Here is a 12,049-nt window from a genome sequence, read left to right as displayed (position 1 = left end):
AATCATTGAGTCCAACCATTAACCCAACTTAACCCAACTCTACTGAGTCCATCACTAAGCCAGATCCCCAAGCACCACATCTATACCTCTTTTGAACCCCTCCAGGGATGGTGATTCCACCACCTCCCTGAGCAGCCTGTTCCAATGGCTGACAACTCTTTTAGTGGAAAAAAAAAGTCTTAATGTCAAACCTAAACCTCTCCTGGTGCAGCTTTCAGCCATCTCCTAGAATCATAGAATCAGTCAGGGTTGGAAGGGACCACAAGCATTACCAAGTTCCAATCCCCCTGCCATGGGCAGGGAGACCCTACCCTAGATCAGGCTGGCCACAGCCTCAGCCAGCCTGGCCTTAAACACCTCCAGGGATGAGGTCTCAACCACCTCCCTGGGCAACCCAGTCCAGGCTCTCACCACTCTCATGCTCAAGAGCTTCCTCCTCAGGTCCATTCTCAATCTCCCCACCTCCAGCTTTGCTCCATTCCCCCCAGTCCTGTCACTCCCTGATAGCCTAAAAAGTCCTTCCCCAGCTGTTTTGTAGGCCCCCTTCAGATCATGGAAGGCCACAAGAAGGTCACCTGGGAGCCTCCTCTCCTCTTCAGCCCCAACACTTTCAGTCTGTCTTCTTGCTCTACGACTTGTTACTTCATAGAAGAATCATAAAGCCATGAGGTGGAGCAGTGAGGGTGTACCCAGCACTGTTAGTGGAACTGCCACTAAGTGCAATTCATTGGAATCATTAAAAGGACTTATTGCTACTTGCAGTAACTAACTGCTAACACTTAACTGTGTTAAATGGCTTGGTTTGGGGAAATAGAAAGTTTTCTGTAAAGTCATACACCTGAAGGTGAGGAGTGAGGGGCTGACCTGATGGAAAGCAGCTCTGCAGAGCACTCTCTCCTTCTCTGGAGAGATTCCAAACCCATCCAGACATTGTGATTCTGGGCAAGCTGCTGCGGAAGATTCTGCTTTAGCAAGGGGGTTGGATTGAATGAAGTCCAGAGGTCCTTTCCAATCCCTATCACTCTGAGATTCTGCGGCTCTTCCCTCCTTTCTTAACTCAGCTCGTGAAGAGGGGCTGCAAATCGAATGAAATCCATTCCTATAAGGTGCTACACAGTAATATGATCAGGTTCATACAGAAACCTGATATAAAACACACAGGGGTGTGCCAGGAACGACAACATCAACCTCATTATTTAGAAAGCACTAAGATTTGAAATGAACTTTTTATGTTTCCAAGGGACCCCCTTGCTCTGCTACACAGCTACATCACTCAACACAAGTGGCACTCTGTGACCCTTTGCATTCTTGGGTCTCATTTCTTAGGGTGGTTTGCTCTTAAACCTCCAGTTTCTATTCTGTAGCAGTTTCTATTCTGTAGCAGTTTCTATTCTGTAGCAGTTTCCGTTCAGCAGCAGCTTCTGTTCTGTAGCAGTTTCTATTCTGCAGCAGCATCTATCCTGTAGCAGCTTCTGTTCTGTAGCAGTTTCTGCTCTGTAGCAGCATCTATCCCGTAGCAGCTCCTGTTGCAGTTTCTGCTCTGTAGCAGCATCTATCCCGTAGCAGCTCCTGTTGCAGTTTCTATTCTGTAGCAGCATCTATCCCGTAGCAGCTTCTGTTCTGCAGCAGTTTCGATTCTGTAGCAGCATCTATCCCGTAGCAGTTTCTGTTCTGTAGCACTTTCTGCTCTGTAGCAGTTTCGGTTCTGCAGCCGTCCCAGTTTCAGACCCCAGTTTCACTTTCAATTTCCTGGAAGTTACCCACAGCTGATGTCACAGCTGAAGCACATAAAAAGGCAGTCCTAAAGAAGTCCTAACAACCACAGCACTCCGGTTTTGAAGCAAACCGAAGACAAAGTAGAGAAGGAAAACCATGAAGTAAGTATGCAAATCAGCCTCTGAAAGAGGCTCTCTCTCTTTTTTTTGCTGTGCTATGGGAAAAGAATGCTTTTTAGTTACATAGATGTAATCAGTGAGGGACTGTGGGGCTTGAAACAGCAGGAAGTTCTGTCGAATAGTTCAACATTTAAAGCAAGGATGCTACCAAATGTTGCAGTGTTACTGCTTCCCTGGCAAGGGTCGGTCCCTGTGAGCAGAACTAACAGCCAGAAAAACTAGGTGCATGCAGCTCAGAGAGGAAAGCCAGGCGGCAGCTGTAGCTGGTATCCAGCAAAATGGATGTCTGGCAGTGATGCAAGGACCAGCAAGCAGAACAGTGCCGGGTCTGAAGGCTGTCGTATGTGCACGGGGGAGGCACAGGCAAACACATACAGACAACTAGAGCTGCAAGCAAGTAGATTTCACTTAACTGGTTATATGTTGAACTAAGCTAAAGTGTGTTTTATTTGCATCCCAGTCTGGTTTTGTGACATTCGTGAATGTTTGTTTCCTCCAAACAGAAAAAAAAACCCAGCTTTTTCATTGTTCTCCGTTGTTGTTTTTAACCAGGACACTTTCATGGCTCCCAGCTGAGGCAAACAGAATGCACATTTTGTCTTGAATTGAATGGGACTGCTTAAATGTTTCAGGCTATTCCTGCAGTTTGCTGACTTGGGAGCTGAGAGCTGTTCTTCTGTGGTGTTCACCTGTAGCCAAAGGTTTCTAACAAGACAGCATCCTGATCTAGGGTAGGTTGCCCAGGGAGGTGGTTGAAGCCCCATCCCTGGAGGTGTTTAAGGCCAGGCTGGATGAGGATCTGGGCAGCCTGCTCTAGGGTAGGGTGTTCCTGCCCATGGCAAGGGGGTTGGAACTAGATGATCCTTGTGGTCCCTTCAAACCCTGACTGGTTCTATGATTATATAACATAAACTTACTCTTGGTTCCTTTTCACCTCAGAAGAACTGTGATTGCATCACATGCAGTTTTCTAATTAGGAACTGTTATTAATGCCAATCAAAAATGCTAGTGAGGAAGAGGAGATTATTTGGGAATGGCAAAGAAGTCTGTCAAACAACTTATACATTAACAACATTAATAAATACCAGTTTGGGCTGGGAAAGTTGGGTTGTTTGGTTTTTTATTTTATTACCTCCTTTGTATCACAGAATTATTCAGGTTGGAAGTGATCCTCAGAATCACCAAGTCCAACTCATATCCCTAACTCTGCAAGGTTCACCCTGAACCATGTGGAAGAGACCTCCAAGATCATTCAGTCCAACCTAGCACCCAGCCCTGGCCAACCAACCAGACCATGGCACTAAGTGCCTCATCCAGGCTTTGCTTCAACACCTCCAGGGATGGTGACTCCACCACCTCCCTGGGCAGCCCATTCCAACGCCAATCACTCTCTCTGCCAACAACTTCCTCCTAACATCCAGCCTAGACCTCCCCTGGCACAACTTGAGACTATGTCCCCTTCTTCTGTTGCTGGTTGCCTGCCAGAAGAGACCAACCCCACCTGGCTACAGTCTCCCTTCAGGTAGTTGTAGACAGCAATGAGGTCTGCCCTGAGCCTCCTCTTCTGCAGGCTGCACACCCCCAGCTCCCTCAGCCTCTCCTCACAGGGCTGTGCTCCAGGCCCCTCACCAGCTTTGTCACCCTTCTCTGGACATGTTCCAGCACCTCAACATCTCTCTTGAATTGAGGAGCCCAGAACTGTACACAGCACTCAAGGTGTGGCCTGAGCAGTGCTGAGTACAGGGGCAGAATAACCTCCCTTGTCCTGCTGGCCACACTGTTCCTGATCCAGGCCAGGATGCCATTGGCTCTCCTGCCCACCTGGGCACACTGCTGGCTCATCTTCAGCTACTATCTACCAGCACCCCCAGGTCCCTTTCTTCCTGGTTGCTCTCAGCCACTCAGTCCCCAGCCTGTAGTGCTGCTTGGGGTTGTTGTGGCCAAAGTGTAGAACTCTGCACTTGGCCTTGTTAAATCTCATCCCATTGGCCTCTGCCCACCCATCCAGCCTGTCCAGGTCCCTCTGCAGGGCTCTCCTAACCTCCAACAGATCGACACCATATCCCCAAGCACCACATACAAATGACTTTTAAACACATCTGCCTTCCTCTCTCCCCAGCTTTGGAAAGAAAGGAATTATGTGTAGAGAGGAAAAGGGTAAAACACCCAAATAAAGAGTCTTGCTTCAATTTGGAAGTTAAAAGGAAAAGAACTTTAACAATAAATAAAATATATTTAAGGTAGGGGAGTTACAAAGAGGTATAGGGAAGGGAAACAAGATGCATACATATATATATATATGAGCAGATTGATGGCAATGGATGGAGGTAGAGACAGGAAGACAGGAAGGGGTTGTCTCCCATGGGATGACCACATGGTATAACAGGAGCAGCAGGAATAAGGGTGGTGCCAGCAGGCAGAGAGGCAAAAGAGAAAAAGAAAGAGGAAGTTCCTGTGGTTTTATAGGGGCCCTAGACAGGTGTGGGAGTGGGCTAACCACTACACCTGGGGTCAGGTTCAGATCCACCCCAGGAGGGTTAACTCTTTACAACATCCAGGGTTGGTGACTCAACCACCTCCTTGGGCAGCCCATGTAGGCTTCAGCAATTGTTCCCAGCCTAGGAATCTTGTTTCTCAGCCCAAGCCAGCTTTACTAGAGAGACTATATTCAGCTCCAGGCAGCTTGCTCTAGGGTAGGCTGTCCTTGCCCATGGCAGGGAGGTTGGAACTAGATGATCCTTGTGGTCCCTTCCAACCCTGACTGATTCTATGATTCTATGACACTACCTCTGTGTAACAGGTACTCGTACACTGGCAGGGAGAGTCATTGAAATAACTTTTCATCTCTTGAGACCTGTCTTCCTACAGCTTGGGCTTGTCTGAAGTATTGTCAACTGGATATTTTTAAGGCCAGGCTGGATGTGGCTCTGAGTAACATGATCTAGTGTGAGTGTGCCAGTTTGAAGCTAGATAGAATGTTTTGTTGAGAAGAATTAGATTATAGGCTGTGAAAGGAAAACAATGGTGATGTCTACTCCCCTCATAGGCTTGCTGAGATGTAGAGGAACAAGAAATGAAAACATAGATAAGGCAGTCTCTCACTTGGGCTGCTGGCTGTGCTGCATCTTACTCTCTAACCTCACCCTCCATTTTGGACTAATCCACTTTGCTTCCTAACTCCCTGTCCAAACCTCCATTCTTCCTTGGGACTGGGGTAAGGTTGAGAGGGGTAGGGGGAAAGTGCAGGGGTGGTTGAGAGCCCCTCCTGGGGACCCAGGTTTCTGGGAGGGGAGTTGTGTTTCTGTATTACCTTTTACCTTATACATTTCTGTCTATAACTGTATATACTGTAAATATCTGCTTGTATATTGTGCTAGCTGTAAACAGAAGCTTCATTCATATTTCCAGAGACAGCTGAGTCTAGCCTGGGTGATTTCTAAAGTGTGGGGGGGCAGGGAACACCCAAACCATCTCAGTGAGGTGTCCCTGCCCATGGCTGGGGGGGTTGGAGCTAGCTGATCCTTGAGGTCACAGTATCACAGTATCATCAGGGTTGGAAGAGACCTCACAGATCATCAAGTCCAACCCTTTACCATAGAGCTCAAGGCTAGACCATGGCACCAAGTGCCACGTCCAACTTTGCCTTGAAGTGCCCCAGGGACGGCGACTCCACCACCTCCCCAGGCAGCCCATTCCAGTGTCCAATGACTCTCTCAGTGAAGAACTTTCTCCTCACCTCAAGCCTAAATCTCCCCTGGTGCAGCCTGAGGCTGTGTCCTCTTGTTCTGGTGCTGGCCACCTGAGAGAAGAGAGCAACCTCCTCCTGGCCTCAACCACCCCTCAGGTAGTTGTAGACAGCAATAAGGTCACCCCTGAGCCTCCTCTTCTCCAGGCTAAACAATCCCAGCTCCCTCAGCCTCTCCTCATAGGGCTGTGCTCAAGGCCTCTCACCAGCCTCGTCGCCCTTCTCTGGACATGCTCAAGCATCTCAACGTCCCTTTTAAACTAGGGGTCCCTTGGAGCCCTGACAAATCTGTGAACTGTGACTAGTGGCACCTGCTGAGGTATTGTCTGGTTTTGAGGTCTATGGTGCCTAGTTTAAAAGCAAGAGAAGCAAGCTTAAGCTTAACAAGCAAGTATAAGTAAGCTTATCTTTGATTTTTACATTTGTTTTTAGTTCTGTTCCCAAGAATTCCCTGAAGAGTCCCCTGCTGGAGCTGGAATGTTATTTCACATGGAATTTGCCGAAGGAAGATGTGGATCTTGATGAGATGGAGGAGAAAGTAAACCATCAGATCGAGTTCTTTACAAAATCCAAGATCGCCAACTACAATCTGCTGTCCTATCTATGCCACCTAAACAATTCAAACGAGGAAGCCCTGAGCAATCTCCACAAAGCTGAAGAAGAAGTTAAGAAAAACCATCCAGATGAAATCGCAAGGAGAAGCCTCGTTACCTGGGGGAACTACGCCTGGATCTATTACCACATGGAGAGGTACGAAGAGGCTCAAACTTACGTAAGCAAAGTGAAAAACGGCTGCAAAAAACTCCTAAGCACTCCTCAGTGGAAGGCTCAGTGTCCTGAGATCTACGCCGAGGAGGGATGGGCATGTTTAAAGTTCGGCAGGAAATACCACAGGAGGGCAAATGATTGCTTTGCAAACGCTCTGCAGCAGGAACCAAACAACCCAGAATTCAACGCCGGCTACGCCATAGTGGTGTATCGCTTGGAAACCCCTTTTAAGAGGCAGAGCCTATCCCTAGCGCCCCTGAAGCGTGCAGTAGAACTGGACCCAGAGAACACTTTCGTCATGGTGTTACTTGCATTAAAACTTCAGGACTTAAACCAAACGGAGGAAGGGGAGGTTTACATTGAAGAGGCGATGAAGAAAGCTCCCGATCTTCCTTACGTCCTGCGGTACGCTGCCAAATTTTACAGGAGGAAAGGAGAGCTCCGCAAGGCAATGGAGATTTTGAAGAGGACCTTAGAAGTGACACCGAATTCTGCCTTTTTCCACCACCAGCTAGGGCTCTGCTACAGATGCGAGTTGTTTCAGCTGAAAGAGGCTACGAGATACCCACCTCGAGAGCAAGTGGACAAACTCATCCAGCTCTGCATTTTTCACTTTAAAACAGTGATAGAGATAAAACCGAAATTTTTTTATGTCCACATGGACCTGGCAAATATGTACACAGAAGCAAAGAGGTATGAGGAAGCAGAAGAGGTTTTTCAGAAAGCATTCCAGATAAATATTCTGTCTGAAGCTGATAAAGAGCAACTCTACTACTGTTATGGCACTTTTAAGCACCTCCACATGAGGAATGAATCTGAAGCCATTGAGTACTACACAAAAGGGCTGAAAATGAAACCGCACTCTCCTTACTCTGCTAAGTGCAAAAATGCTCTTAAGAGCTTGTTGGAGTGTAGAATTCAGAGAGGTTCAAGGGATGCAACAGATTTTGGCAGACTTGGATTTGTTTATAATCTGAGTAATGAGAAACATGAAGCAATCAGGTGCTATGAGCAAGCACTTGAATTGTGTCCTGACAGTGAAGAATACCTGAGTGCTTTATGTGAGCTGAGACTTTCCATCTCTAGCTCAAGCCCCCCAAATCCTTCACACGTCAAAAATCCCAGTATGAAAACTCAAGACAGCAAAACAGACAGGCAAAAAAAATTTTAGTTCTATAGAATCATAGCATGTCAGAGGTTGGAAGGGACCTTCCAAGCTCATCCAGTCCAACCCTCCCTGCCAGAGCGGGATCACCTGTGCCAGATCACACAGGAACTCATCCAGGTGGGTTTGAATATCTCCAGAGAGGGAGACTCCACAACCCACCCCAGGCAGCCTGTTCCAGTGTTCTGTCACCCTTACAGTGAAAAAAATCCCCCCCCGTGTTTAAACAATTCTGTGGTTTCTGCTCTTTTTTGCTTTTTTCTCGTGCTATATCTGTGCACCTTCGTAGTCCTTTCCCTGCCAGAGGCACATCCTCCTTCCTCTGCTTGAAGCCACGTTCCTCACAATGGAAGTTAACATCTCTTAGTCCCTTCTCAGCAGGACCGAGCCCTTCAAGGGGAAGATGCAATTAAGATCACTAAATCATAGGACTTGACCACATCTTGGTTGGAACGTTGAAGGGATTTTCGTTGTTGTTTCCCATTTACAGGAAGGAGGAAACCCAGGGCCCCGTGGGGATGTTGCTTAGCAACTGAGTCAGACCTGCAAGCCATTAAATGCAAAAAGATAAAATGTAAAAAAAAAAAACCCCAAACAACCCAAAATCTCATTTAAAACATTAAAACAACCTTTCAGGCCTCACCTGACAAAGCCTGAGCAGCTCTGCCAGAGCGTCTCTGCAGCCCTAAGGACGCGGGGATGCCTTGCAGTGGTTTGCAGGCAGGACATTACCCTCTTTTACAGCATTTTATGCTTTGTTAACTGCCAAATAAAATGCATTAAAAAAACATGAGTGCTCCTTGCTGCCTTATTTCTCACTCAGAACCAAAGAGAAGTCAAGCAGTAAAAGCTTGATGCGCTTTGCAGAGACTGTGATCTTCCATCGTGGCTGGCAACATGTTCTTAGAATCATAGAATCAACCAGGTTGGAAGAGACCTCCAAGATCATCCAGGCCAACCTAGCACCCAGCCCTAGCCAATCAACCAGACCATGGCACCAAGTGCCCCATCCTGGCTTTGCTTCAACACCTCCATGGATGGTGACTCCACCACCTCCCTGGGCAGCCCATTCCAATGCCAATCTCTGCCAACAACTTCCTCCTAACATCCAGCCTATAATTCCCCCAGCACAACTTGAGACTGTGTCCCCTTGTTCTATTGCTGGTTGCCTGGCAGAAGAGACCAATCCCCACCTGGCTACAACCTCCCTTCAGGTAGCTGTAGACAGCAATGAGGTCTGCCCTGAGCCTCCTCTTCTCCAGGCTAAACACCCCCAGCTCCCTCAGCCTCTCCTCATAGGGTTTGTGTTCCAGGCCTTTCACCAGCTTTGTTGCCCTTCTCTGGACACATTGCAGCACCTCAACATCTCTCGAATTGTTCTGTTGAGAAAAGTGCATGTACCCCAAAGCCAATTTGGATGGAAAATGTCCAGCCTGGTACATACTTTGTTAGATCCTTCAAAGAATAACACTCCCAAATATTCCTCCCTCACCTGAAATATATCAGACCCCCTTATATTGTTCTTCAACTGCTTAACCAAGGGGTTTAAAGGGTTGAAGGCACTTGCTTCCCAAACATTCCAGATGTAGGTGGAATGAGGGAGATGCTGCAATGATTTAAGGGCCTCATCATCAGGATATCACTGATGAAGCGCAGGCTCAGAGTCATAGAATATTTTGGCCTGGAAGGCAACCTTCAAGGTCATCTAATCGAACTCTGCTGCAGTCAGCAGGGACATCTGCAACTAGAGCAGGTTGCACAGAGCCCCAAATGACCTGACCTAGAATGTGTCCAGGGATAGGGCAACTCTCTGGGTAAGCTGGGCTAGGGTCTCCCCACCCTCAATGTATAAAATTTCTTCCCTATATCTAGTTGGAGTCTCTCCTCGTTTTGTTCAAACCATCACCCTGAGTCTTCTCACAACAGGCCACACTCAAAAGTCTGTCCCCAGCTTTCTGATCAGCCCTTTAAGCACTGAAAAGCCACCAGAAGGTTTCCTTGGAGCCTTCTCTGAGCTGAACAACCCCAACTCCCTCAGCCTGGCCTCACGGCAGAGTGCTTCCATCCCTCCCATCATTGCTGTGGCCTCCTCTGGCCCTCCTCTAATAGATCTGTGTGTTTCCTGTGCTGAGAACCCCAGAGCAGCCCCAGCACTGCAGGTGGGGTCTCAGCAGAGCAGGGCAGAGGGGCAGAATCCCCTCCCTCCACCTGCTGCCCATGCTGCAATTGAAGAAGACGGTTAGCACATCTCAAACCAGACAAACTACCATCACTCCTGATCTGCCTCTGGCAAGAGAGGCTGGATGTCTTAATAGGCCTTTTCTATCTCTGATTTCCAGGAAGCTTTAAAAAAAGCATGACAATGACAAAAGCTGACAATAAAAAGAATGTGGAGCAGCAAGGCTGCCAATGAATCTCAATTGATTTCTCCAGTTTAAATGATGAGACCTCTAATCCTGCTCTCCAGATAGATCGTTGCTGATGGCTCCCTGTCGGTATTTTGGAAGTGACTTTCCCTGCAGGGAGATGCACTCAGAGGATTATAAACCAATGATAAGGATAATCCTAGTCAAACAAAAGAGGCAGTCAAGCCCTTGGCTTTTGGTGTTTTGCTTCAAGTGGGCTGTTGTCTTTTCTGCTAATTGTGATGGGGAATAGACAATCCTGGATGGGGAAGCTGTGATGGTTTGGCAGCAAATTCCAGAGCGTGCAGCTTGTGTTGCTGGATCCTTCAGACCTGGGCAAGTCCTGAGAGACTGAGGAGGAATAATGGAATTGGACATCTTCCAGCTGTTATCTATTCATAATTGCATCAATACAGGCTGGAAGGTGATCTGCTGGAGAGCAGCCCTGTAGAGAGGGACCTGGGAGTGCTGGTGGATAAGAAGTTACTCATGGCACAGCAATGTGCCCTTGTGGCTGAGAAGGCCAATGGGATCCTGAGGTGTATTAGGAGTGTGTCCAGCAGATCAAGAGAGGTTCATCTTCCCCACTACTCTGCCCTGGTGAGACCTCATCTTGAATGCTGCATCCAGTTTTGGGCTCCCCAGTTTAAGAGGGACAGGGATCTGCTGGAGAGGGTCCAGCAGAGGGCTATGAGGATGATTATGCGACTGGAGGGCACTACCTGATGAGGAGAGGCTGAGGGAGCTGGGGCTGCTTAGTCTGGAGAAGAGAAGACTGAGAGGGGATTTAATCAATGTATGTAAGTATCTGAGGGCTGGGGGTCAGGAGAGGGGGGACAGGCTCTGCTCACTTGCTTCCTGGGATAGGACGAGGAGCAATGGATGGAAGCTGCAGCACAGGAGGTTCCACCTCAACACAAGGGGGAAGTTCTTTACTGGAAGGGTCACAGAGCACTGGCACAGGCTCCCCAGAGAGGTTGTGGAATCTACTTCTCTGGAGACTTTCAAGGCCCCTCTGGATGTGTTCCTCTGTGATCTGTGCTAGATTGTGTGATCCTGCTCTGGCAGGGGGGTTGGGCACAGTGATCTCCTTGGGTCCTTTCCAACCCCTAATATCCTGTGATCCTGTGGTCCTGCGAGCCCTAAGACCTTATTTTAAGCTTGGCCTCTGGCTCACTTTCTGCAAGCAACACAAAGTCACTCTGCCTGTGTCAGGTTTTCCTTATCTTTTGAATGTTCAGTCCACTTGGGTTCACTCAAACACAAAGCAGAGCACATTTGCTGCATAATAAAAAACTTGCTGTGGTCTGCCTGCCTTCTAGCAAGGCATAAGAGAGGCTGTTTTAGTACTGGAAAGACCTAGTGAGGGAAGTACATCCACATTTTCAGTGGAAGGAGGTAAATGTTGGCTGGAGATGAGTGGCAAAATAACAAGGTGCTGAGAATCTGGCATCAGAGGAGGCCACTTTCTACAGGATCTACCAAACCACAGTGAACCACAGAGGCTGCTCAGAGAGGTTGTTGACTCTCATTCTATGGAGTGATTTCAAACCTGCCTGCATATTGTGATCCATGTGATGGAATGAGAGGAAATGGCTTCAAATTGCCCCAGGGGAGGTTTAGGTTAGATATTAGGAAACATTTATTTCCTGCAAGAGTGGTCTGGCATTGGAACAGGCTGCCCAGGGAGGTGGTGGAGGCATCGTGTGTAGATATGGCACTTCAGGGCATGGTTTAGTGGCCATGGTGGTGCTAACAGTTGGACTTGATGATTTTCAAGGTCTTTTCCAACCAAAATAATTCTATGATCTTATCCTGGGCAACCTGCTGTGTGTGATCCTGCTTTAGGAGGGGGGTTGGACTACCTGATGGGCTACATGGACTACATTCTATGATCCTATGGTTTCCAGAGGTCCCTTCTGACCCCCAACATGTTTGGATTCTGAAGATTCTCTGAATTTTCAAATCCACATTTTTTACTTATTATTCAATTAACACTTTAAGTGCAGTGTTAATTTATTGGTGACATTTTTGTTTCATTTCTGCCTAATTAGAATGGGATGGCATTTAA

At 47.7% G+C, this 12,049-nt stretch overlaps 1 protein-coding gene across 1 annotated transcript; it reads left to right on the top strand.

Annotated features, from left to right (window-relative positions):
* Positions 1–1,800: 1,800 nt before the first annotated feature.
* LOC135180780 (interferon-induced protein with tetratricopeptide repeats 5-like) lies at positions 1,801–8,161 on the top strand. Its single transcript, XM_064153523.1, has 2 exons — positions 1,801–1,877; positions 6,073–8,161. Exons 1-2 carry the CDS (start codon positions 1,873–1,875, stop codon positions 7,577–7,579), a joined length of 1,512 nt encoding a protein of 503 aa, XP_064009593.1. The 5' UTR covers positions 1,801–1,872; the 3' UTR covers positions 7,580–8,161.
* The last annotated feature ends 3,888 nt before the right edge of the window (positions 8,162–12,049 follow it).

This window comes from Pogoniulus pusillus, chromosome 13 (genome assembly GCF_015220805.1).
Source record: "Pogoniulus pusillus isolate bPogPus1 chromosome 13, bPogPus1.pri, whole genome shotgun sequence".
Lineage (NCBI taxonomy): Eukaryota > Metazoa > Chordata > Aves > Piciformes > Lybiidae > Pogoniulus > Pogoniulus pusillus.
This window is presented reverse-complemented; position numbering and strand designations above follow the sequence as displayed.